At 40.3% G+C, this 27,164-nt stretch overlaps 1 protein-coding gene across 1 annotated transcript in view; it reads right to left on the bottom strand.

Moving 5' to 3' along the window:
* The window catches only part of DCC (DCC netrin 1 receptor), a 1,105,239-nt gene that overhangs the window by 487,072 nt on the left and 591,003 nt on the right, over positions 1-27,164 (bottom strand). Inside the window, exons 6-7 of the mRNA XM_061130661.1 lie at positions 18,348-18,502; positions 15,652-15,772 (exon numbers count right to left, since the gene is read on the bottom strand). Coding sequence (XP_060986644.1) covers positions 15,652-15,772; positions 18,348-18,502 — 276 coding nt within the window. The remainder of the gene's footprint in view (positions 1-15,651; positions 15,773-18,347; positions 18,503-27,164) is intronic.

Here is a 27,164-nt window from a genome sequence, read left to right as displayed (position 1 = left end):
CCAGGGAGCAAGACCAACATGTACCCTGGGATAGTTATTTACAGGATTTATTACACGAAGCACACAGAGGTGAGTGGCACAAAGGGGAGACTGTGGAGAACAGACAGGAGTACCATCTCCCGTCTCCGTCTCATGGACTGTGGCGCTCATCCCTCCAGCCGTGCTGGTGGCTGACTGCTCCCGACTGCACCCATCTCCAGTAACTGCCTTCAGGTAAAGAGAAGCACTGCACTCAAGGTCACACCCATCTCTGGAGGGAAAGAAGCCTGGACAGCTAACCCAGCTTCAAAGCTTCCTGTAGAATCATCTGAGTCCTTTGCTGTTGACTACATTGCATTTTATTCCTCCAAACTGTGTGTATGAATATAATTTCAAAGTAGTTCTATCAATGCTGGCTATCATCACTTTGATAATCAGTTAACAATTACAGCTATATAATTTTAGCTACCAAATTATATATACCTAATGATTACATTGATATTTAAAACTTCTCTAATAATACTATATCAGAAGGAATCTAGATATGTGTGCATGTGTGTAGTGTGTGTGTGTCCAGGCACACCTATTATCAAATGATTTATAAATGAAAGGCAGAAATATTTACACAAACAAGATTCTTTGGGTTCAGTGTAAAAATAAGAATTCTTTTCTATTTCCCCACTAGGCCTTAAGAAAGCTATGGAATAACAATTTTCAGTGTGTTTACCACCAAAGTCTGATGTGATCAATATTTATGAATCTATCAAGTCTTTCATATTGTATGGATTTATAGTTATCACTGGTCTCAGGATACTTCATATTACTGCAGAATTCATTTCTAATTTCAAAGTCTGCCATAGAGTCATATCCTCTTGATTATCACTGAGCTAGCTTCCTACTTGAAGCACATGCTGAATGAAGGACAAGGTGAATGACAAGCCTCTATTTGCTGAGAAACCTCTGCCAACATTAAACTGGAATGAGCAAGTCATTAAATGGATACTGTAAACCCTGCTACAAACCTCTCCACCAGCAGGCATTATGAAATAGACCTTTTCCCTTCACCTTGTCTACTGAACTAAAAACCTAAACTTCAAATGGTTACTGTCCCTGAAATTTTTGGCTATTTATTATTTTCTTGGAGGATAGAAAATATGGTAGAAGATAGCTATTGTATCCATCCCAAGAAACATCTCCTATTTGTGTTAAGACTAAATAAACCAACAGAACACTGCATAATAGCTAATATTTGTATAGCAATTTGCAGCCTGCAAATCCCTCTGATATACATTTATTGCACTAAATCTTTGAGACAATTATCTACCATATTTTAAAGCTGAAGGAATGGAGATTTGGAAAGGTTAGGCAATATTATCTAAGATTCTGCTCACTATATTCTATATTTCAATATATTTTAAATCGCTGTAGATAAACTAGAGAAGGATGTGGACATGAAATGTGTCCACATCTCAGACTAGGTGAATATTACATGGTAAAAGATCAAATGACTGATTGATGCCAAACCTGGGCTATCATTGAACCCCTCAGGGAAAGTGCTAGTTTGAGTGTCAACATTTCTCGAAGGGAAAGGTGACTTTGCAACAGAAAATAAAACAGCAGAGACTATCTTCCTCTTACTTTTATCTTTACCTTAGCAAGCAAAATGCTTCTTTAGCAGATTGAATTCGTAGCCATATACATTGACATTAATAACCTTCTTGAAAAAATTGCTTCTGTATCCTAACAGGCACAGTTAATTACTAAGGTTTATAAGGGGAAATGTCTGCGGAAAGCTTATGAGCTATAATCATTGCTGGAAATAAGTTTCAAAAATATTAAGCTGCACTTTTATTCATTTATACTCAATGATGGAACTCTAAAGAGAATGTTTGTAGTTTTAATGAGCATCACAGATTTTGTGAGAGAAGCTGTCTAATGACTCATTTTTTAGTTTGGTCCACCAATATATTAGTCTAGTACATGGAATTGGATCTTCTAAATTATTTACAGAACTCCAGGAATAATTTGATCCCACACAGACAACTACTGAGCATTTAAATCATAGTTACTCTTCTCATATCAAGAGATAAAAATTCAACTTAATTGACCACCAGTGACTAATATCAGACTGAAAAGTACATCATTTGAGAGTTAGTTATAATCTCTCTGACACAGTTGCTTATGTGCTATTACACTGACAAATTAAATTCTAAAAGATCTTAAAAGTGTTATGACTAATTGTATAAGTTTTCATTGCTTCACACAATCCCACTGAAGTTATTACATAAGAGTTCAAACATAGTAAGAAACACTTTAACAAGCTGTAGTTAATATACAACTATATGAGTATGTGCCCACATATTCCCCTGGATATTTGGGATTTCAAGGTATTCATCTGGTTCCATCACTTCATGGCAACTATTTGGGGAAAATGTGGAAGCGGTGAAAGATTTTATTTTCTTGGGATCCAAAATCACTACAGACGGTAACTGCAGCCACAAAATTAAAAGACACTTGCTCCTTAGGAAAAAAGCTATGACAAACATAGGCAGCATATTAAAAAGCAGAGACATCACTTTGCCAACAAAGGTTCATAGAGTTAAAGCTACGGTTTTTACAGTAGTCATGTATGTATGTGAGAGTTGGACCATAGAGAAAGCTGGGTGTTGAAGAATTGATGCTTTTGAACTGTGGTGCTAGAGGAGACTCTTGAGAGTCCTTGGACAGCAAGGAGATCAAACCAGTCCATCCTAAAGGAAATCAATCCTGAACATTCATTGGAAGGACTGATACTGAAGCTCCAATACTTTGGCAACCTAATGGGAAATTCCAACACATTGGAAAAGACCCTGATGCTGGGAAAGATTGAGGGCAGGAAAAGCGGGCGACAGAGGATGAGATAGATGGACAGCATCATCGACTCAATGGACATGAGTTTGACCAAACTCTGGGAGATAGTGAAGGACTGGGAAGCCTGGCATGCTCCAGTCTATGGTGTCAGAAAGAGTTGGACTTGCCTGAACAACAACAAAGTTTTCTTCTTATGTTGATAGTGAAAAGTCACAAAAATAGATCCAAACTAAACCCCAGCAGGACTCTGTGGGGCGCCTGGGCATGGAGGCCTTTCTATGTCTCCCATTTCTTGTAGGGAACAGACTCCAGCCTGTGTGATACTCCCTGAGTTCCAAAGGGCAGATTGGGAAGGGAGGGAAAGCAGGGCCAAGAGAGGAACAGCCCAGAAACAATAGTACAGCCTTGCCTCAGGGGATTCATGTAACAATGTCTTTAAGCTCTGTATGGAAGAAAAACCCAACAAATGGAAGATGTAAGCATTGCTTTGGCCACTTGATGCAAAGAACTGACTCATTTGAAAAGACCCTGATGCTGGGAAAGATTGAGGGCAGGAGGGGAAGGGGATGACAGAGGATGAGATGGTTGGATGGCATCACCGACTCAATGGACATGGGTTTGAGTAAACTCCGGGACTTGGTGATGGACAGGGAGGCCTGGTGTGCTGCAGTGCATGGGGTCGCAAAGAGTCAGGCACGACTGAGTGACTGAACTGAACTGAAAGCATTCCTCCTACAGAGAAGACCACCTGAGGCCTGATTAAAGGAACCAGAGAAGCTCATCAAAAGATTACTTGAAAACAGATCAAAATGCAGGCACCGCACACACCCTACTCTTACCAGCAACACTAGCCTTGAACTATTGCTATGAAACTTCTTACCAAATCTTCCCACCTAGCAGCATGGTTTTTGAGGGGCACAAAACCTGCTGTTTTCCCCCTTTGCCCAGCAAAGTCATAAAACTCTTCTTTTCCACCTCACCCAGAACTCTGTCTCCAGGATTTGATTCAGCACAGGGGTACAGAGACCAAGCTTTAGGCATCGAAAGGACTTCTGATTTTATGCCTCGATGTTCATGACCAGACCTAACACTTTTGCTAACATGTGATCTGCCTCCTTAATGCAATGTTTAAAATTTGACATCACTCATAATCAGTAAGCTTTTCCAGGGGATGACAAGTAATTGAAAATACCTCACTTTTTTTTTTTTTTCTAAATGCTTAACCAATATATTTCCCTAGCGACAGTAGAAAACTACTATGTTGCCAATCTTGGAGGAAAAACAAAAAAACAGCATTAGAACATATTTAATATCAACAAATGTGTTTGGGATATGAGACAAAATACGGGATACATATCTCATATATATTTCTTCTTTGGAAGGCATGAATTGGTACCTTGCCCAAGCAAATCTACCTTTAGGAAATATTTAGAATAGCACTTATTCAGTTGTGAACATATTACCTTTTTGTGCCTAGTAGAATATAGAGAATACGTTATTACTCTCCATGGCAACTTTGTTATACATTCATTCATTTCTGTCATTAAATTTAAAATATTCCAGGCTATATCTATCTTGATTACAGCTGTATTCCCACGTCTCTGGCCCTCATCTTCTCTGCCCAGCAGTTAAGTATCTCTAATTATTTTCATCGCAGACCATGGCCAGGAAACACTATGTTGTTGTTGTTCAGGCGCTCAGTCGTGTCTGACTCTTTGCGATTACCATGGGCTACAGCACACCAGGCTTCCTTGTCCTTCACCATCTCCCAGAGCTTGCTCAAACTCATGTCCATTGAGTCGGTGATGCCATCCAACCATCTCGTCCTCTGTTGTCCCCTTCTCTTCCTGCCTTCAATCTTTCCCAGCATCAGGGTCTTTTCAAATGAGTCAGCTCTTCGCTTCAGGTGGCCGAAGTACTGAAGCTTCAGCTTCAGCATCAGACCTTCTAATGAACATTCAGGACTGATTTCCTTTCAGATTCACTGGTTTGATCTCCTTGCAGTCCAAGGGACTCTGAAGAGTCTTCTCCAATACCAACAGTTCAAAAGCATCAATTCTTTGGCTCTCAGCCTTCTTTATAGTACAACTCTCACATCCATACATGACTACTGGAAAAACCATAGCTTTGACTATAAGGACTTTTGTTGAGAATGTAATGTCTCTGCTTTTTAAAATGCGGTCTAGGTTTGTGACAGCTTTTCTTCCAAGGAGCAAGCATCTTTTAATTTCATGGCTGCAGTCACCATCTGCAGTGACTTTGGACCCCAAGAAAATAAAGTCTGTCACTGTTTCCATTGTTTCCCCACCTATTTACCATGAGGTGATGGGACTGGATGACACAATATTCATTTTTTGAATGCTGAGTTTTAATCCAGCTTTTTCACTGGCTTAAAACTCAACATAATGCTACCTAGCAATTAGAACCAAGAACACTAACTCCAAGATAACTGATATTTTATATATATCTTATCTTTGTTCCTGCCTTCCTCTCTAAGCTCCCATACTGCCTCACCAGCACCAGAAAATAAGCTTACTTCTCTGTCCAGCAACCAAACAGTCTTAACTACTACTTAACAATCCATCATTCTCAGGATTCCCTCGTGGCTCAGCTGGTAAAGAATTCATCTGCAGTACAGGAGACCTGGGTTCTATCCCTGGTTGGGAAGACCCCCTGGTGAAGGGAAAGGCTACCCACTCTGGTATTCTGGCCTGGAGAATCCCGTGGACTACACAGTCCATGGGTCCCAAAGAGTCGGACAGGACTAAGTGACTTTCATTTTCTATCCATACTCCGTTTCACTGGATGATGACTAAGGGGTAACTAACTCATCAGCATCTGCTATGTCAACCAGATCCTAAAGTGTTGTGTACCTGTTTGCCAATCTGACTACTGAAGTATCTTATTCTTATGACACCTAACACATTGATTCTTGACACTTTTTGGCTGGGCTGTTCAGTGAGGAGTAGACTTGAAGAGCTGCAGTCAATCTTCATTTGGAAAGAGGACTTAACTAATGTCTCTCACCAGGTAATAAGTAAATAAAACTAAAACAACAACAAGAAACTAAAACCAAAATAACAGCAAGAAAACATTTCCTTAGCTCTTAGAAGAGATGGCTAGGCAATGCAAGTTATACAAATCAGCTGGAGGACTTTAACCTGAATTTACCACCACTTACATAACACACCTAAGTATGTCTCATGCATATGGAAAGTCTTCTTAAGTGTGCAGATCTTTGTCTGAGGGTGCGCTCATGGTTGTGTTAGGTACATAGAGATGGTTAGCAGTCTGGAAATGTGTGTACAGCGTCATAGTGTCAGATATATAACATTCCTGATAGCACTTCCTCTAGTATAATGACTTTTTTTTAAAAAATGCCATTGATCTTCTTGATTTTTATCTAGAGGAAATCATGCATATATTTCACATGTTACAGTGCACACATTTCAGTAGTTTTCTAAAACTTATTTTCTGGAGAGAAAAAACAAATCATTAACTCCATTTAATTTAGTAGGTGATGTTTCCTAAGTCACTAATTGTGAAAGAGGGGATAGCTAACCTCTGTATAAAAGGCTGGGTTGAAACTTCATTAGGCTTATGTAAATATCCACCGACCACGGGCGCCCTCTTGAACAGGCCATTGTGTGCGCTTCAGTGAGAAGCAGATTGTTATGGTTGCCCAGAGAATCTCTGAGCTGCAAGCATGTGGACAGACCAAAGCCGAACAGCTGGTCAATGCAGGTCCACGATGTGCTTCAAAATATATGGTGACGGTTTATTGTTGGAACTTCGAGAGAGAGGGCTCTGTTCTTCCGCTGTGGTCAGCTTCATTGCTGAGTTTATATTTATAGCTAGCCTCTCCACCATCTGTGCACGCGGCCAACACTGCATCTCTGAGGAATTGGAGGCATTATTTGAAGACCTGATTAAATAGCCAGGAAAAAGCAATCCATCATTTACAAGGAGGGAGTATAAGACAGTCACAATGGTGTTCTGTCACGCTTTCAGATTTTGGTCTTCATTTTCTTTTACTTTCATTCTAATCCCATGCCAGATACAATAAACACCAACCCAGAATGTAGCATCCACTGACAACATTTTACCATCTAGAAGGGAGAAGAATGAACTATCGAGATTCTCTGAGACTTGCCCTCCTTGGGAGGTAAATGACATTTCTGCCGAGGGGAGTCTTGTTCTTTTGTAGTCACATAGACCCAAATGAATCAGGACCTGAACAGAATGCAAGGGACCATTAACAAAGAGATACCTGTTGAAATGAGAGCTGACTGGTGTAAGTGAAGTTCAATGCCTAGAATTGGTTTACTGAACAAGCCGAACTATTGGAATAGGAAGGAAAAAGAGGAAATAGCTTTATTTTTTTCCCATCCTCCACTTTCAAACACACTCTATCAGATATATTTTCTATCCTAGATAGCAACTTGGGTCAACCCTCAAGTCCTGAAGGCACCTTAAAATATTTTAAAAGATTTCTTTTCAGATATTAAAAACAGTAACAATAACGATAAAGGCGACACATAAACAGGCAAACAAGTAAGATCTAAATCAAGATATTAACCTAACATTCCATTCAAGTTTCTTCCCTCCTCCTAGAGGGGGCCTGAGGCCACAAATGGGTAAGAGGCAATGGAACTGTCTTGTCATCTGTTTTTTATCCTATTGGGTCTGCCCAGCCCTCCGCCCCCACGCCCACCCCCAGGACTTAGGGCTTCTCTAGGGTAGAAAGAGAGGATGGATTTCAAGTAAAGAGACAGAGGCTCTTTTTTTTCAACCTGTGCTCTTTAGAATCCATAGTTGCGGAAGGCGTCCACATGTGTGTTTTGTGGGGGCAGCTCTGTGGGTTCTTCTGAGGCCTTTCCACCCGAGGAAACTCCAGTCTAGATCCCTTCCTAAAGCAGGCACAGCGGGGTCTGGCTGGCCATCTGCCCCAGCTCCCAGCTCCGCTCTACCCGCAGCATCTTCTGTGGCTATAGCCTCTGCAGCCAGCACCTCGGGGGCAGGCTTCTGCAGGTGTCTTCAGCCCTGCTTTTTCTTCACAAGTGCAACTCACAGCCTTGTTCTTCCCCAAGGTGGAAACAGAGCGCACCACAACTGACTTCCCTCTTCTCCTGCTGGGTTGTGGGAGAAGGAAAGCTACGCAGCTCAAGATGGCCTGGAGTGAAAACTCCCCTCCGGGTCTTTCTCAGCATTCTATACAGAATAAAGAACTTTCTGCCCCAAAGAAAGGAATGGACATGAAGATTGATGATTGTTCAGCTCCCAGCCGGTCCCAGTCTCCGCCAAGTCTCAGGAATTCCTGGCCTAAGTTGTGAGAAGCTAACTAATCAAAATAATCTTGAGGAAAAATGGACCCCCTCAACACAATGTATTTCCGAATATATGTTTTCTATATATACCTACTCTCTTCTTGACTTAGCACCGCAGCTCGCTGGTCTGACTGCTGCCCCTTCTTGCCTCATTAAAGGTGATCTGATCCTGTAGAGTATCGGTCTCGTTCTTTCTCCGAACCTCGCCTTCTCTAGTTCCCTGACCTTACAGTGGGCACCTCCTGACAACTTCAGTCAGGAGAAGATGGCTGTTTTCCAGTTGTGCAAGCAGTTCCCAGTAAAACACACACACGCACACAAATCACAAATGCACGCTGTTCAAGGAGTTTTCCTACTGTCTCCATAACTTGACTTGTAGGGGAAAGAAAATGCCATGACAATGTCTGTGGGCTTAGTCGCTCAGTCATGTCCAACTCTTTGTGACCCAATGGACTGCAGCTCGCCAGGTTCCTCCGTCCATGAGGATTCTCCAGGCAAGAATACGGGAGTGGGTTGCCATGCCCTCCTCCAGGGGATCTTCCCAACCCTAGGGATGGAACCCAAGTCTCCTGCATTGCAGGTGGGTTCTTTACTGTTTGAGCCACCACGGAAGCCCTGACAATGTCTAATTCTACAAATTTCAACACATCAAAGAATCTTCCACACTGAATGGCACTTAGGGGATGATGACTAGACTTGGCCAGTGCCAACAAGTCCTAGGAGAGTGTACCTCATATGTCTCTTTATAAATACTAGACAGCTTATCTCGCATTTTCCTCAGCTTTCTGGCCTTAAATGAAAATCAAAGTTAACCAGAATTCTCTTGTTCTGTGGATTGTGCAGCAACTGGTATAGTGTAAATGTCGCCGTATTGTTGTTTATGATGAGATAGCACAGAGCTTGTAACCAGGCTTGATTTTTAGAGGTTCTACCTTATCCATTAACATTTCAGCAGAAGAGAACACAGTTACTCACAGCAATGAAGTCACATTCACCCACAGGGTACATTCAATAAAGGTGAAATGAGCAGTCCATCAGAGAAACTGGTGATCTTGAACAAGACTTAATCGTCCCTTTAAATTACTAGGTAGTTCCTTTCATTCTTTTACTCATCTGAGACTGTGGTTCTATGGCTGCTTTTTTTGTTTTAATCAAGAAAACAGAGAAAGTCATTGTTGTGAACATTAATGATGACAGTCTGAGAGTCTTGATAATTGGTTAGATGCACCAAATATCAGGCCTCAATAGTTACAAAGATAGAAGCCAAATAAAGACAAGTCTCATGTATTTCTGTAGCTGTACAGAAATTACTACTTTCTAATAAACTTACTGCAGGCAAAGAGTAGGACAAGATTGAGTTAAGAAGAAGGAAACTGGTCCAAAAAGTTACATAATCAATAGATGGCATGAAAACTTTTCATAAGGAGGTATTAATATTTTAAAGTATGTGGATCTATAAAATAATTATTCAAGCCCTCATCAAAAAAAAATAGGGAAAGAGAGAGGGAATGCTTTTGACCTTCTGTAGTGTAACCACATTTCAGAGCAGCTGATCAGTTAGCTTTTTGTGTGTTTGCTTTTGTTGGTTTGCTTTCTTCCTGGATGAAATTGTATTGATGATGTGATGACATGTTAATTGCTCAGTCAGGTCCAACTCTTTGAAACCCCCATGGACTAGGGCTCGCCACACTCCACTATCCATAGGATGTTCCAGGCAAGAATACTGGAGTGGGTTGCCATTTCCATTTGCAAGAGATCTTCCCAACCCAGGGATCGAACCTGGGTCTCCTGCATAGGAAGCAGACTCTTCACTGTGTGAGCCACCAGGGTAAGCTCAGAGACTGTACCGTTACGGGTATATTCCCTGACACGTCTATTATAGATTTATGCTAGTCTTGAACAAACTACCATACTAAACCTCTAAAAGATTACAGGACAAAAAAATAAAAAACAATAAGTTATAGAAAGGACAACTTAGCAAAATCTGTTTTTTTTTTTCTTTTAAAAGAAAATGTTTTACTTCCAAGTGATTACTTCTCCTATTGTTCTTCCAAGTTCCACTGATTTAAGACTATAAATAAGCATGTGTGTATACACATATATGACTCACGGCCCGTGGAGGGCAAGATGAAGGATCATGGGCTCCTGCAGACAACAGTTTTATGAGTGTGGCAAAGGAAGATGGCAGAGTAGAAGGACTTGCAATCCTCTTCTTCTGTGAGAACGCTGAAATTACAACTCACTGCTGAACAACTGTTGACAGGAAAATTTGTTCAGTTCCGATCACTTGCTCAGTTCAGTTTAGTTCAGTTCAGTCGCTCAGTCGTATCCGACTCTTTGCGACCCCATGAATCGCAGCATGCCAGGCCTCCCCGTCCATCACCAACTCCCAGAGTTCACTCAAACTCATGTCAATCGAGTCGGTGATGCCATCCAGCCATCTCATCCTCTGTCATCCCCTTCTCTTCCTGCCCCCAACCCCTCCCAACATCAGGGTCTTTTCCAATGACTCAACTCTTCGCACAAGGTGGCCAATGTCCAATTCTTTGTGACCCCATGGACTGCAGCACACCAGGCTTCCCTGTCCATCACTAACTCCCAGACTTTACTCAAACTCATGTCCATTGAGTCAGTGATGACATCTGATCATTTCATCCTCGGTCGTCCCCTTCTCTGCCTTCAATATTTCCCAGCATCAGGGTCTTTTCAAATGAGTCAGTTCTTCTCATGAGGTGGGCAAAGTATTGGAGTTTCAGCTTCAGCATCAGTTCTTTCAATGAACAACAGGACTGATCTCCTTTAGGATGGACTGGTTAGATCTCCTTGCAGTCCAAGGGACTCTCAAGAGTCTTCTCCAACACCACAGTTCAAAAGCATCAATTCTTTACCACTCAGCTTTCTTTACAGCCCAACTCTCACATCCATACATGACTACTGGAAAAACCATAGCTTTGACTAGACATATCTTTGTTGGCAAAGTAATGTCTCTGCTTTTTAATATGCTATCTAGGTTGGTCATAACTTTTCTTCCAAGGAGCAAGCATCTTTTAATTTCATGGCTGCAGTCACCATCTGCAGTATTTTTGGAACTCAAAAAAAAAAAAGTCTCTCACTGTTTCCATTGTTTCCCCATCTGTTTGCCATGAAGTGATGGGACCAGATGCCATGATCTTAGTTTTCTGAATGTTGAGCTTTAAGCCAACTTTTTCACTCTCCTCTTTCACTTTCATCAAGAGGCTCTTTAGTTCTTCGTCACTTTCTGCCAGAAGGGTGGTGTCATCTGCATATCTGAGGTTACTGATACTTCTCCCAGCAATCTAATTCCAGCATGTGCTTCATCCAATCCAACATTTCTCATGATGTACTCTGCAGAGAAGTTAAATAAACGGGGTGACAATATACAGCCTTGACTTACTCCTTTCCCAATTTAGAACCAGTCTGTTGTTCCATGTCCAGTTCTAACTGTTGCTTCCTGATCAGCATACATTTTTCTCAGGAGGCAGGTCTGGTGGTCAGATATTCCCATCTCTTTAAGAAATTTCCATGGTTTCTTGTGATCCACACAGTCAAAGGCTTTGGCACAGTCAATAAAGCAGAAGTAGATGTTTTTCTGGAACTCTCTTGCTTTTTCAATGATCCAATGGATGTTAGCAATTTGATCTCTGGTTCCTCTGCCTTTTCTAAATCCTGCTTGAACATCTGGAAGTTCATGGTTCACAGACTGTTGAAGCCTGGCTTGGAGAATTTTGAGCATTACTTTGCTAGCATGTGAGGTAGCAATTGTGCAATTGTGAGGTAGATTGAGCATTCTTTTGCATTGCCTTTCTTTGTGACTGGAATGAAAACTGACCTTTTCCAGTCCTGTGGCCATTGCTGAGTTTTCCCACTTTGCTGACATAGGAGAATGTTGGATCCCACCAAAAAAAGGTACCCCACATCTAAGGGCAAAGCAGAAACCCCAGGAAGATGGTAGGAGTGGCAAAATCATGTTTATAGTCAAACCCCATACCTGCTATAGACACTCGGAGGTCTCAAACAAACCTTGTGTGCACGAGGACCCAGAGACCCCACAGAGACTGAGCCAGAACTGTGTTTGGGGGTCTCCTGTGGTGGTGCAGGTCAGCAGTGGCCTGCGGCAGGGGCAAGGGCTCCGGGTGCAGCAGACCTGGGTGTGGCAAAAGCCCTCTTAGAGGAGGTTGCCATTAACTCACCATAGAACTGCCAGAACTTACACAGGACTGGGGAAACAGACTCTTGGAGGCACAAACAGAAACTTGCGGGCACCAGGACCCAGAAGAAAGGAGCAGTGACCCCAAAAGAGGCTGACCTAGACTTGCCCGTGAGTGTCCAGGGGTCTCCAGCAGAGGCATGAGCCGGTGGTGGCTTGCCGCAGGGTTGGGGGCACTGAGTGTATCAGTACACCCATGGGACTTCTTGAAGGAGGTCGCCATTATCTTCATTACCTCCACCACAGTTTGGCCTCAGGTCAAACAACAGGGAGGGAACATAGCCTGGTCCATCAACAGAAAATTGGATTAAAGATTTACTGAGCATGGCCCCACTCATCAGAACAAGACCAGTTTCCCCCACAGTCAGTCTCTCCCATCAGGAAGCTTCCATAAGCCTCTTATCCTTCTCCATCAGAGGGCAGACAGAATGAAAATCACAATCAAAGAAAACTAATCAAACTGATCACATGGACCACAGCCTTGTCTAACACAATGAAACTGTGAGCCATGCCGTGTAGGGCCACCCAAGATGGACAGTTTATATTGGAGAACTCTGACAAAATGTGGTCCACTGGAGAAGGGAATGGCAAACCACTTCAGTATTCTTGCCTTGAGAACCCCATGAACAGTATGAAAAGGCAAAAAGATAAGACATTGAAAGATGAATTCCCCAGGTTGGTAGGTGCCCAATATGCTACTGGAGATCAGTGGAGAAATAACTCCAGAAAGAATGAACAAACAGAGACAAAAGCAAAAACAACACCCAGTTGTGGATGCAACTGGTGATGGAAGTCAAGTCCGATGCTGTAAAGAACCATATTGCATAGGAACCTGGAATTTAGGTCCATGAATCAATATAATCTGGAAGTGGTCAAACAGGAGATCGGAAAAGGCAATGGCATCCCACTCCAGTACTCTTGCCTGGAAAATCCCAGGGATGGAGAAGCCTGGTAGGCTGCCGTCTATGGGGTCGCACAGAGTCGGACACGACTGAAGTGACTTAGCAGCAGCAGCAAACAGGAGATGGCAAGAGTGAACATCGATGTTTTAGGAATCAGTGAACTAAAATGGACTGGAATGGGTGAATTTAACTCAGATGACCATTATATCTACTGCTCTGGGTAAGAATCACTTAGAAGAAATGGAGAAGCCATCATAGGCAACAAAAGACTCCAAAATGCAGTACTTGGATACAATCTCAAAAATGACAGAATGATCTCTGTTCCTCTCCAAGGCAAACCATTCAATATCATGGTAATCCAAGTCTATGCCCCAACCAGTAATGCTGAAGAAGCTGAAGTTGAAGGGTTCTATGAAGAACTACAAGACCTTCTAGAACTAACACCCAAAACAGATGTCCTTTTCATTATAGGGGACTGGAATGCAAAAGTGGCAAGTCAGGAAATACCTGGAGTAACAGGTAAATTTGGCCTTGGAGTTCAGAATGAAGCAGGGCGAAGGCTAATAAGTTTGCCAAGAGAATGCACTGGTCATAGCAAACACCTTTTCCAACAACACAAGAGAAGACTCTATACATGGACATCACCAGATGGTCAATGCCAAAATCAGATTGATTATATTCTTTGCAACCAAAGATGGAGAAGCTCTATATAGTCAGCAAAAACAAGGCCAGGAGCTGACTCAGATCATGAACTCCTTATTGCCAAATTCCGAATTAAACTGAAGAAAGTACGGAAAACCACTAGACCATTCAGGTAAGACCTAAATCAAATCCCTTACCATTAAACAGTGGAAGTGACAAATAGATTAAAGGGTTAGATCTGATAGACAGAGTGCCTGAAGAACTATGGATGGAGTTTCATGACATTGTACAGGAGGCAGTAATCAAGACCATCCCCAAGAAAAAGAAATGCAGAAAGGCAAAATGGTTGTCTGAGGAGGCCTTACAAATAGCTGAGAATAGAAGAGAAGCTAAAGGCAAAGTAGAAAAGGAAAGATATAAGCGTCTGAATGTAGAGCTCCAAAGAATAGCAAGGAGGGATAAGAAAACCTTCCTCAGTGATCAGTGCAAAGAACTAGAGGAAAATAATAGAATGGGAAAGACTAGAGATCTCTTCAAGAAAATTAGAGATTACAAGGGAACATTTCATGCAAAGATGAGCACAATAAACAACAGAAATGGTATGGACCTAATAGAAGCAGAAGATATTAAGAAGAGGTGGCAAGAATACACAGAGGAGCTGTACAAAAAAGATCTTCACGACCCAGATAATCACGATGGTGTGATCACTCACCTAGAGCCAGACATCGGGATGCAAGGTCAAGTGGGCCTTAGGAAGCATCAATACAAACAAAGCTAGTGGACATGATGGAATTCCAGTTGAGCTATTTCAAATCCTAAATGATGATGCTGTGAAAGTGTTGCACTCAATATGCCAGCAAATTTGGAAAACTCAGCAGTTTTCAGCAGTGGCCACAGGACTGGAAAAGGTTTGTAAAGGACTATAAAGATAGCTGTTGGCAAAGAATTGATGCCTTTCAACTGTGGTGTTAGAGAAGACTCTTGAGAGTCCCTTAGACAGCAAGGAGATCAAACCAGTCCATCCTAAAGGAAATCAGTCCTGAATATTCATTGGAAGGACTGATGCTGAAGCTGAAATTCCAATACTTTGGCACCTGATGTGAAGAACTGACTCATTTGAAAAGACCCTGATGCTTTTAAAGACTGAAGGCAGGAGGAGAGGGGATGACAGAGGATGAGATAGTTGGATGGCATCACCGACTCAATAGAAATGAGTTTGAGTAAATTCTAGGAGTTGGTGATGGACAGGGAAGCCTGGCATGCTGTAGTCCATGGTGTCGCAGAGTTTGACATGAGTAAGCAACTGAACTGAACTGATACATATATATGTTTATCTTTTATATATATACATGCTATATATATGGTCCATATATAGATTTTATATGTTTTTTATATTTTATATGATTTCATATGAAACACTGAAAGAATGGCAAGCCATAAAATAGAGGAGAAGGAAGTGATTTAGTGGTTGTTGTCTTGATAGCCAGAGGTATCTGCTGTTCATAATAATCATATCTCACTGAATTGATTTATCTATATATCAATAGATATAGATATAATTTTCTAGCACAAATATATCATCAATATGCAGACACACCTTGATTAACTAAATAACTCTAATTTCCAACTGACTTTGGGAACAAGGAAAACAGTATGGATTTTTACAGATAAACCACACAGAACAGTAACTACGAAATCCAGAGCAAAGTTCATCTCATCTTACCAGGCTTAGGGACAATGAGCTGTGCACTCGTCTGCGTGTTTCCGGCTTCATTTTCAGCCACGCACTGATAAAAGCCCTCATCCGACTTCACTACCCCAAGGATCCGCAGGTTGCTTCCTCCCTAGTGTGAATAAAATGCAGGTAAAATATTTGAAAACGCAAAAAAAACTTTAAGTGACAAGATGAACACAACCGAATTTTAATCCAACTTCCCAGAAAAGCCAGAACGGAGGCCAAGAGGATCTGACAGATCGGGCCTAAGTCACCTGGAAAATGTCACAGAGCCCCAAGACTTTGCTGAATCCATGTGTAGCAATTTCACCCAGTTCTGTGCTGAAAAATATAGTCTCAAGGATGCATATCATCCTCCAATTCTAAATGAGCAGTAATCAGAACATTCCTTTATTATGTATGGAAGAGAGGTTAGTATCAAAGAAATCTCATTCTTTTTCCCTTATACTGAAGGAAATAGGTTCAGAGGCTGCTGGAGAGAAACAAAAAGCAAAAGGAAACAAAAACAGTGATTTTTGCAGTTTCTAAAGCACAAGAAATCTAGGTTGGACATTTTCTAGAAGTGTTTTTAACTGAGGAAAAAAAAAAGTCTGAAAATCTTTTTTAAATTGTGTGACCTTTTAGGGAATTGGAGGAGGTTCTGGGGGATATTTTATACCCGTGTTGTTCTTGTTATACGGCAAGATGTTTCACAAAATGTTTCACCTTCAGTAATCCATAAATTAAATAGAGCAACATTAACTCCTGTTTTATATAAATTGGGCCACCATAGTTTTCAAGGATGGATGATAAAATGATCTGAAATAGCATTTAATTACCCTAACTCAGTTTATCTTTGATAGTGTAAGAATTAGTTCAGTAAGTGAGACGTATTAAATCACTTCCCCTAAAGTCATTAAGAGATAAATATTACCTCATGGGGAATTCTTAATTGTTTTTAGTGTCTTGTAGTCAATTCTTGGCTAATGTAAAATTCTTAGATAAAGCTGACTAACTTCTAATTAACAATTCTCATATAAGTTACTATTTGGGCTAAATGTTAACTCGTGTGACAGACAATGGCTCTCAGATATCTGGAGCTATTGGGGAAATATTTTTTAAGCACAATTTAGTGTGAAAAGGGCTCATAGTGCACATTTTCTTTTTACCTTAAGAAAAGAAACATTTAAATAGGTTGGGTATAATGGGTCGTGCTGGGGGAAAGATTATTCAAACTGTAGAAAAAAATAAATGTTGCATTTTATCATGTGTCCTTAAGGGCACTCAACAATTTCCTCTCTATGCAAGTGGCATACATTTCAGGCATATACAACACACTTCATGTTGCCCCCTGGCAGGTCATTTTTAATTCACTGATAGAGAAAATAGCATAGCATATAAAGGAACTAATGGATTGATGTGGCATTCAAAAGTTAAATTAATTTTCCTTTCTTACTCTATTCCTAACCAATTAAATGCAACTAAAAATGAAAAATAGTAAGTGATGATAAGCATAATAAAGATATTCTTTATAGATGTATTTCTTAAGAGCCCTTATAATATGACAAAATGCATGGATCAGGAGATGATGAAAGTTTCTGAGAGTCAACTGATGATGGAAGAGCAACCTGCCTGCAAGAGGCACTATGAAGCCATGGAGAGAGTTTGTGCCTGAATTCCATGCGGCACTTACACTAGGATTCCCTTCTGCTGGGAGACCTGGCTTAGAGGACCACTCTTCTTTATCAGGGTCATATCTGCATCTCCAACATAAGAGAAATGGACCAAAACCCTCCTTCTTTAGCTGCAAAGTTCCTTGACATTGAAAAAGTGCTTTTCATATCTCTTATTTATACACCTGACTTCAGATGCTCTGATGCCAACCTCAACCAAAAGGAGAGTTTCCAAAGAGTATTTTCAAATGAGAAAAACTTTCTGCTGCCAGCAGCAAGCACAATAATAATAATGAGAGGCTTGGGTCATTCACTGTGTACCAGGACCTCAAACAGCTCTGTGAATATAATGCAATTATCCCTATTATCTCCATCCAGGACAGGAACAGAGTACACTAAACCATATAGGAACTACAAGAAGCATTGTTCTTGGCTTTAATTCAATGCTCGTAAATTACAAAGCTTGTAATCTCTGGGTCTTGATATCTTCTCCACCACTGTCACCACCACTGTTTTGGCACCGGTATTACTGCCCTCTTGCACCGCTCAAAAAGGACCAGCTGGTCCTATTTGGAAGTGTAGCAGAGGAGCAAAGAGTGGCCACCTGTATTATCGAAGTGAGACTGCCATATTCATAAGTAGCACATTCTATTAAGGCTTTATTATCATGGGCAAAAGTCAAAGAACTAAGAGATTCTTGGCTTCATACAGTCTAGTACTAGGTTCAAAACTTTTTTCTCCCAAGAATCACCAGTGAAAATATTTAGAAATTATTGGTATTAAGCCTTCTATTTTTTTATTATCGGTTTAAAATCTTCTCTGTAAAACAAGGGGCCGGGTTGTTTGATTATTCTTATTTTTTTTAGCTCGAAAGTTCTAAGTCTAAAAAACTCATCTGTTTTATTAGAACAATTTTCTTCACATATCATAAAAATCCCCAATGGGACCCTTGACCCCAGGAAAGAAAAGCAACTGAAAACAGAATAGATGATGACTGGGATCATAAAGCGAATTTGAAAAAAAGATAATTACCACTATCTGAAAATAATCACTAGGAATGACCACATCTCCATTCTTCATCCAGTTCACAGTGGGCACAGGTTTCCCAGAGACTGTGCATTCAAACTCAATATCCATGCTTTCATAGGCATAGAGGTTGGAAGGGTGATTTAAAAACCATGGCGGAACTGTAAAGACAGAAAAAAAAAAATAAAAAGTGAGTGGGTGAGGATGTGAACTTGCATGCTCTCTTTTCTCAGAGTTAGAGACAAATATTGAAAATGCTTGCAACTTTAATCCCCTAAGCTGTAGTTTACTTTATAGGAACTACTATAGGACATAATACACATTGCTCCCCACCCAGCCCAATGTAGTTAAACAGTTGAGTGAATGGTGGTGTTTTGCCAACAAAGAATTAAAAAAAAAAGTTGAAAAAAAAATACAATAAACATTCTGAATAACCAAGTATTTGTATCCAATTCACCTACATAAATGACACTGGGAATTCCACAAAGCTATGGAAGCTCTGCTGATAAAGCAAATAAAGGGGAGATGATATGACTGAGAAAACCCAGAGTATAAGACAAGAAAGCTTAGGGTCTGTAATTCTAGAGTTTCATTAGGATTTAGTTAATGTGATGGACTCTTCCCCATCAGAACTGGCTGTGGTGATAGGGTACTAAAAATGACCATTATCTTTCCTGTGGACACATTCCTATTGTCCTAGTAATTATCTACTCTAGTGCACTGCTATATGTATTACTATTTTCTCAGCAAGGTACATGATACACTAATTTAATTTAATGCCTTAATTACCATAATACTAGTTATACTGTGATTGAAATGTGCAATTGAAAGGAAATTACAAATATAACACACCTTTGCTAGTGACTCTTGCAGACTTGTTCCCTCAAAACCCTTCCTAGGGTTTAAAGAAGTGATGTGAGATGGATATATTGGGAGATTGGGACTGACATATAAACACTACTATATATAAGTTTCTCTAGTTGTGCTTAGCAGCTTAGTCATGTCTGACTCTTGGCAACCCTTTGGACGGTAGCCTGCCAGGCTCCCCTGACCATGGGATTTCCCAGGCAAGAATACTGGAGTGGATTGTCATTTCCGCTCCAGGAGATCTTCCTGACTCAGGGATTAAACCCACATCTCCTGTGTCTTCTGCATTGCAGGTGGATTCTTCACCCATTGAGCCATCAGAGAAGCCATCAGTATATAGCGAAGAAGTAACTATATAAGAACTTAGCAAATAGCACAGAAAACTCTATTCAATACTCTGTAATGATCTATATGGGAATAGAATCTAAAAAGTAGTGGATGTATGTGCATGTAAAACTGACTCACTCTGTTGTAACATGGCATTATAAATCAACTATATTCCAATAAAAAATAATTTTGAAAAGTTATATTCATCTTCTTCCATTGGGAACATGAAATGATGACAAACTTGGGAAGCAGCAGCCTTGATCTCCTTTTCACACTGAAAATAAATATGCATTTTTCATAGATATTTTTAAAGACAGATTTCACTTTTGTCTTTGTTGTTGTTATGCCCAGTAGGTAAAATGCGATAATTTTTGCTTCTTTGAGTAACCACTATTCCTTGCTCTTTCCAACCACAGTCAGCAAAACTTTCCCCTAAAGTTGAAGTGAGTTTGCAATCTTTGATGGTCATTTTCTTCTAGAAAAATCAGAGAATCAGTGGAAAGAACCCAGGACTCAAGTCCTAGTTTTTCTACTGATCGATCTTGGAAGTCAAATCTCCCACCGCCTCATCCCTCTTTCCCTCCCATTCCCTGTATTATTTTCCTGTTTTTATCTAAATAGTTGGGCCTCTAGTACCAAAAAGCTTTTAAATTCTTTACTCTTTCACAGGGCATGCTGGTTTAGAAGGATGCATTAACATGCCAAAGATATGGAAAAAACTGTGTCTGAGAGATTTCCTATAGATAATGTGTCAACACTGTATACAGGGCTAAATTTAATTATTCATAATTTATATAATAATATTAGACTTTATTCTTTCACCAACTTCACTGAGAATGAAGCAACATCAGAAATATTTCTTGAGTCCCTTTGAGCAGATACATTTATTATCTCTTGAATTCTATTTCCAACTTTATCACAGATTTTGATCAAGTATTTATTTACCAGACAATAGCCAATAATTACTGAGAACTGACTGTGCAATTTATTAGTCTAAACACTTTGAATTATTCGCACCACAACTCTTTGCATCAAGCTCTATTATTCCCATTTTAGAAATGAAGAGACTGTGATGTGTAAGCAACTTCTCCAAACCACACAACTTGTAGGTTCTAGAGCCAGACAGGCCGATTCCAGTGCCTAAAGTATTTTGTAATAGTTCTACCACTGGAAAATTATGATGGAAAATGATTTTGCCACCAAAAAGTTCTGACTTTTTGGAGATGAGGGTTTGATCCCTGAGTTGGGAAGATCCCCTGGAGAAGGAAACGACAACCCACTCCAGTATTCTTGCGTGGGAAATCCAATGAACAGGGGAGCCTGGTGGGCAATAGTCCATGGGGTCACAAGACTGAGCATGCACTTAGATGCACACATAAATATAAACACATAAACGTATACACATATATATGTGTGTGTATATCTATGAGTGAGAGAGAGATGAAGAGGTTTGGCATTCTCTTCCGTTCCTGCTTTCCTCTTCTAAACTCGTAATCCTTCCTATTCCTCTGCTGCTCCTCTCTCTCTCTCTCTCCTGTGATGAGCAGACTAAGATCGATTCACCCCACTTCAGGTTTGCTTCCAAGAATTTAGGACCTAGGTATTCCTTTCACTGCTCTGAAATACTAGATTCTCAACACAAATATAAACTGGCACTAATGAGTGAATATGACTTGTGGATGGTGTGGACATGTTTCTTTAGCATTTTTCTGATCATGAACCCCTGCCTGGCTCTACATTTCTCAGCTGATACAATTTCCATGTTTTCCTTCAGAGGGAACTCAAACATTCACTCTTCCGTGAAAGTTTGCTTCTCATGAAGCCGGCAATAGATTTTCTTGCTTTTCGCAGGGCCCTCTCTCTCTGCTCAATTTTTAAACCACTTATGACTGTTAGATGTCTTTCACCTACATCATTGCTTACTAAGCAGACTGTGAAGATGGCTCCTGAAAGCACATGATTTTTCTTTTAATTCCCTTTGAATATTAACATAGTTCTCCTTCCTTTCCACTCTTGTGGAAGAAATAACTCACTACTTTAAACGGTTTGGTGGGCAACAATTTCTTAATGACTAATGAAAATGAAGTGCCATGAATTTCCAAGTTTATCAAATCATTCCATTCACACGGTTTTAGTCCATTTCAGAGAACTGCTAAATATGCACGTACAATGCTACAGCAATTTCAGGCAAGATATTGATTTTATTATACTTTCCTTCTTTAGACAGAATAAAATTCATGACCAGAAATAAATTAGCCACATTTTCATCAGACCTTGGTTTCTCAGGATCTTCTTAAGTATGTAAAATACATATATAGAGAACTTTTGTAACTTAGGGGCCGAGGGAAGAAGAAATAGTGACTATAACAGAAAGATGGAAAAAACATAATTCGGTTCTCAAAGGCACTATCATATTTAGAAATGACTAACAGATGAGAGACCTTTCTATGATCATTAGAGATGCACAATTGCACCTTAAATCAAGTAAATGTTTTCTCTACATTATTTTTTTAAGTGAGTTTCTATGCTAAGACTAACCATTTGAATTCTGTAAAATTCATTTGGTAATTTCAGCCCCAAACTAAGTTGTCACCAACAACCTAAATGGTATTAAGCATTTTTATATTATATAAAAGATGTCTCAGGCTTCTCTGGTGGCTCAGAGGTAAAAGAATCTGCCTGCCAGTGCAGGAGATGCAGGTTTGATCCTTGGGTTGGGAATACTCACCAGAGAAGGAAATGGCAACCCACTCAAGTATTCTTGCCTGGGAAATCCCACGAACTGAGCAGACTGGCAGGCTACAGTCCATGAGTTTGCAAAAAGAGTTGGGCATGTCTTAGTGACTAAAACACCACCAAACAGACACCTTGCAAGTATTTTAGTAACATCCTATATTACTCCCTAATCTACTTCATTTTGGATTCTAGTCTTTTCACTTTTAGATAAGGTATTTAGCTATTCTTTTCCAGTTATTTAGGTACAAAATAAAAGTGGGTCAACTCTAAAATACTGCTCTAGGACACACAAGTAATATTTGCTGTATTACTCTGACACTGAGCAGATTCTCTCCATCACAAAGACTTAACAACAGCTCTTGAAAGTGCAAGAATGAAACTTTAAAGGAATGCAAATAGTTTAAATGAACAATAGGCAGTGCACATCACTGGTGAATGATATATGAATGGCGAAAAAAAAAGACTGGTAAGATTTTTATTAGGAAAACAATAGACATTACCATCATCTTTGAGGGGTAAGTTTTTACCCTGAGAACAGTGGAAAGCTAGCTGATTTCACTGGAGCAGAGCACCTCTCTCCACCACTCCAGACCTTTTGGAGTTAACATGTTGTAATAATGGACATCAATCCATTCAGTTCAGTTCAGTTGCTCGGACATGTCTGAGTCTTTGTGACTCCATTTACTGCAACATGACAGGCTTTCCTGTTCAACACCAACTCCCAGAGCTTGCTCAAACCCATGTCCATCGAGTCGGTGATGCCATCCAACCATCTCACCCTCTGTCACCCCTTCTCCTCCTGCCTTCAGTCTTGCCCAGCATTAGGGTATTTTCCAAGGAGTCAGTTCTTCGCATCAGGTGGCCAAAGTATTGGAGTTTCAGCTTCAGCATCAGTCCTTCCAATCAACACGCAGGACTGATCCCCTTTAGGATGGACTGGTTTGATCTCCTTGCAGTCCTAGGGACTCTCAAGAGTCTTCTCCAACACCACAGTTCAAAACCATCAATCCATTAGTCTTCTCTTAAATGAAAATATCTGAACATCCCAATCACATTGAAAATCAAAAATACAATTGCTGCCAAATTGGGTTAACTCTATATCCAAAATAAACAAGTTCCTTCAGGTGAAGTCTTACAAAGACATCAACACATGATTTCACCTGAATGAGGTCACAAAAAGTCAGACACAACTTAGCAACTAAGCAACAGCAAAGAAGGAGTCATAGTCTGAAATGTAGTCATGTCTCAATGACTACAAAGGAAGCCATCTGGTGTTGAATGTAGGTTTAGAGAGGACATATCACGGTGAGGGGGGATACTCTTTAACAATTCAGACTTCCATGCTAAACACACTTCAATAAAGACCTAGTTTCATGGAACAACATTTCAAATGGGCATTCCATTTATAAATTAGATGGAATTAGAACTGCCATATGACCCAGCAATCCCACTTCTGGGCATACACACTGACGAAACCAGATCAGAAAGAGACACGTGCACCCCAATGTTCATCGCAGCACTGTTTATAATAGCCAGGACATGGAAGCAATCTAGATGCCCATCAACAGACGAATGGATAAGGAAGCTGTGGTACATATACACCATGGAATATTACTCAGCCATTAAAAAGAATTCATTTGAATCAGTTCTAATGAGATGGATGAAACTGGAGCCCATTATACAGAGTGAAGTAAGCCAGAAAGATAAAGACCAATACAGGATACTAAAACATATATATGGAATTTAGAAAGATGGTAACGATAACCCTATATGCAAAACAGAAAAAGAGACACAGATGTACAGAAGAGACTTTTGGACTCTGTGGGAGAAGGCGAGGGTGGGATGTTTCAAGAGAACAGCACTGAAACATGTATATTATCTAGGGTGAAACAGATCACCAGCCCAGGCTGGATGCATGAGACAAGTGCTCGGGCCTGGTGCACTGGGAAGACCCAGAGGAATTGGGTGGAGAAGGAGGTGGGAGGAGGGATCGGGATGGGGAATACGTGTAAATCCATGGCTGATTCATGTCAGTGTATGACAAAAACCACTACAATATTGTAAAGTAATTAGCCTCCAACTAATAAAAATAAATGGAAAAAAAAATTAGAAATAGCTCTTTTATCCCATAGTTTCAATTTTTTCTACACCCACCTGTATCACCAAAGTAACTTTCTTTCAGCTAATCTGATCTTTAAATGCATTATGTCCTTTTTTTAACAAGGAGCTGGGTGATACAGTATTAGTTCAGTTCAGTTCAGTTCAGTTGCTCAGTTGTGTCCAACTCTTTGCGACCCCATGGACTGCAGCACGCCAGGCCTCCCTGTCCATCACAAACTCCCAGAGTCTACCCAAACCCATGTCCATCGAGTTGGTGATGCCATCCAGCCATCTCATCCTCTGTCGTCCTTCTCCTCCTGCCCCCAATCCTTCCCAGCAATAGGGTCTTTTCTAATAAGTCAACTCTTTGCATGAGGTGGCCAAAGTATTGGAGTTTCAGCTTCAACATCAGTCCTGCCAATGAACACCCAGGACTGACCTCCTCTAGATGGACTGGTTGGATCTCCGTGCAGTCCAAGGGACTCTCAAGAGTCTTCTCCAACACCACAGTTCAAAAGCATCAATTCTTCAGTGCTCAGCTTTCTTCACCGTCCAACTCTCACCATCCATAACATGACTACTGGAAAAACCATAGCCTTGACTAGATGGACCTTTGTTGGCAAAGTAATGTCTCTGCTTTTAAATATGCTATCTAGGTTGGTCATAACTTTCCTTCCAAGCAGTAAGCATCTTTTAATTTCATGGCTGTAATCACCATCTGCAGTGATTTTGGAGCCCCCAGAAATAAAGTGTGACACTGTTTCCATTGTTTCCCCATCTATTTCCCATGAAGTGATGGGACCAGATGCCATGATCTTAGTTTTCTGAATGCTGAGTTTTAAGCCAACTTTTTCACTCTCCTCCTTCACTTTCAAGAGGCTTTTTAGTTCCTCTTCACTTTCTGCCATAAGGGTGGTATTACCTCTGCCCAATTCAATACTTCTCTCCAGGCTTTTTCTTATGTGACAAGTGACTTGAAGTCTACTTAACATCCCTCTAGTTTGCTCCTTCCGACCTACACATCTGTCCTCCCCAAAAGGACTAGATGCTGAGATTTGCATTTCGTTCTCTATTTAAGCTGTCTCTTACACATACCTGTCTGTGCAACTGAAAGTGTTAGTCACTCAGTCCTGTCCAACTTTTTGCAACCCCAAGGACTACAGCCCGCCAGGCTCCTCTGTCAGTGGAATTCTCCCAGCAAGAATACTCGAGTGGGTAGTCATTCCCTTCTCCAGGGGATCCTTTCAACCCAGGGACTGAACCTCGGTCTCCCGTATTGCAGGTGGATTCTTTACCATTTGAGCCATCAGAGAACCCCCATAGCTGTTTATACTCTGTTAAAAAAAATTAGGTTGGGGTAACGTTGGTTCAAGCCTTAAATGACTAAAGTATAGTCCATATTGGGAATTAAAGGACATGAGTTACATTCTAATTACTAATATTGACTGGGCTCCCACTGTTCTAGAAAAATGAGCATTAAGCTATGGACTTTATTTGTAGCATTTCCTATTCAAAAAAATGTTTCAATTTTTGAGGGGTGGGGTGGGATATTTGGGTCTTCTTAAAAACTGCCAGAATGTACATTATCTTTTCCCCTGACACATGTCTAAGTCTAAGTGATATATTTAATTATATACATGTTTCTCAAGCAGAAGTAAATATATCATTATTGAAAATTACATGACAGAAGAACTACATGATGAGACAACAATTCATCCCATTGTGGCATCAATGCAGATGCAAACCCACTAAATTCTTAACTTAAGGACAGGGGCAGCCTTACCTCTGTTTCTGTCCCCAAGACCACACATGAGATGGGTGCTAATAGATATATACAAGATAAACAGGCATGTGTAGGGTTTAGTCTTCATAGGCCAGTGCTTGGGCATTGCCACTTTTTGACTGCAAACGGGTAATAGCTATGGGAAAGCCAGGTGAGGAACAACACTTAAGAATAAGGATACACTTTTCTTCTAAAGTCAATGCCAATGACAACAAGAGCATATTCTAAGCATCAGACTACAACTAATTCAGTTGTAGCTGGCAAAGAAGATATTTTAATCATCTTACAGAAACAAACTTTGAGACCCTCTGATTTTACCTTCTTCCCCATTGGTACTTTTTATTGGAGGCACAATATGCCAAAAAATGTGAGCTCCTGTATAAAGCTTCTAGACTGTGTCCTGTGGGGGTGAAGAACATCTGATCTGCAACTTTTACTATAGTGTTGTGTTTACGTCTGTTTTTCTTTCTTTCTTTTTTTTCCGATATGTGTTTGGAAACTATTTTAGATCTCTTGTCACACTTTTCTTTATCCAGGCAAAGAATCCCACTACCGTTCCTCAGTTTCAGCTGTTTCTATAATCAGGGTTGCTTCTCTCTAAATCCAGATTGATCCTTCCATTTCTCTTTTTTAATTGGAGAGCTTAGGACCAAAATGGGAGAAGGATGTTTTGAGGCTCAAACCAGTGATAAAAATGATAGGAGGATTGATCTCAGGGTCTGAATTCTATATGCTTACCTGTGTTATCACCATGTCTTTGGAACCTTGATTTGTGTGCTATCAGTCTCCTTTAGTAACTATTGACAAGTCTCCAATAGCTATGTTTGTGTGTGCATGCATGAATGCATGCATATATATACATATAAACACATATTAAATACATTTACTTCTATATATTTATATACATCTCTGTATATTATGTAATTCTATGTAAGCTATACAATCACAGAGAATACCTATTTTTAAAATGATATGTATACACAGATACGCAAAATTATACCCCCATACAT

Source organism: Dama dama, chromosome 27, assembly GCF_033118175.1.
Source record: "Dama dama isolate Ldn47 chromosome 27, ASM3311817v1, whole genome shotgun sequence".
NCBI classification, from domain to species: Eukaryota; Metazoa; Chordata; class Mammalia; order Artiodactyla; family Cervidae; genus Dama; species Dama dama.
Note: the sequence above shows the minus strand (reverse complement) of the source record. Positions and strands in the feature narration are given on the sequence as shown.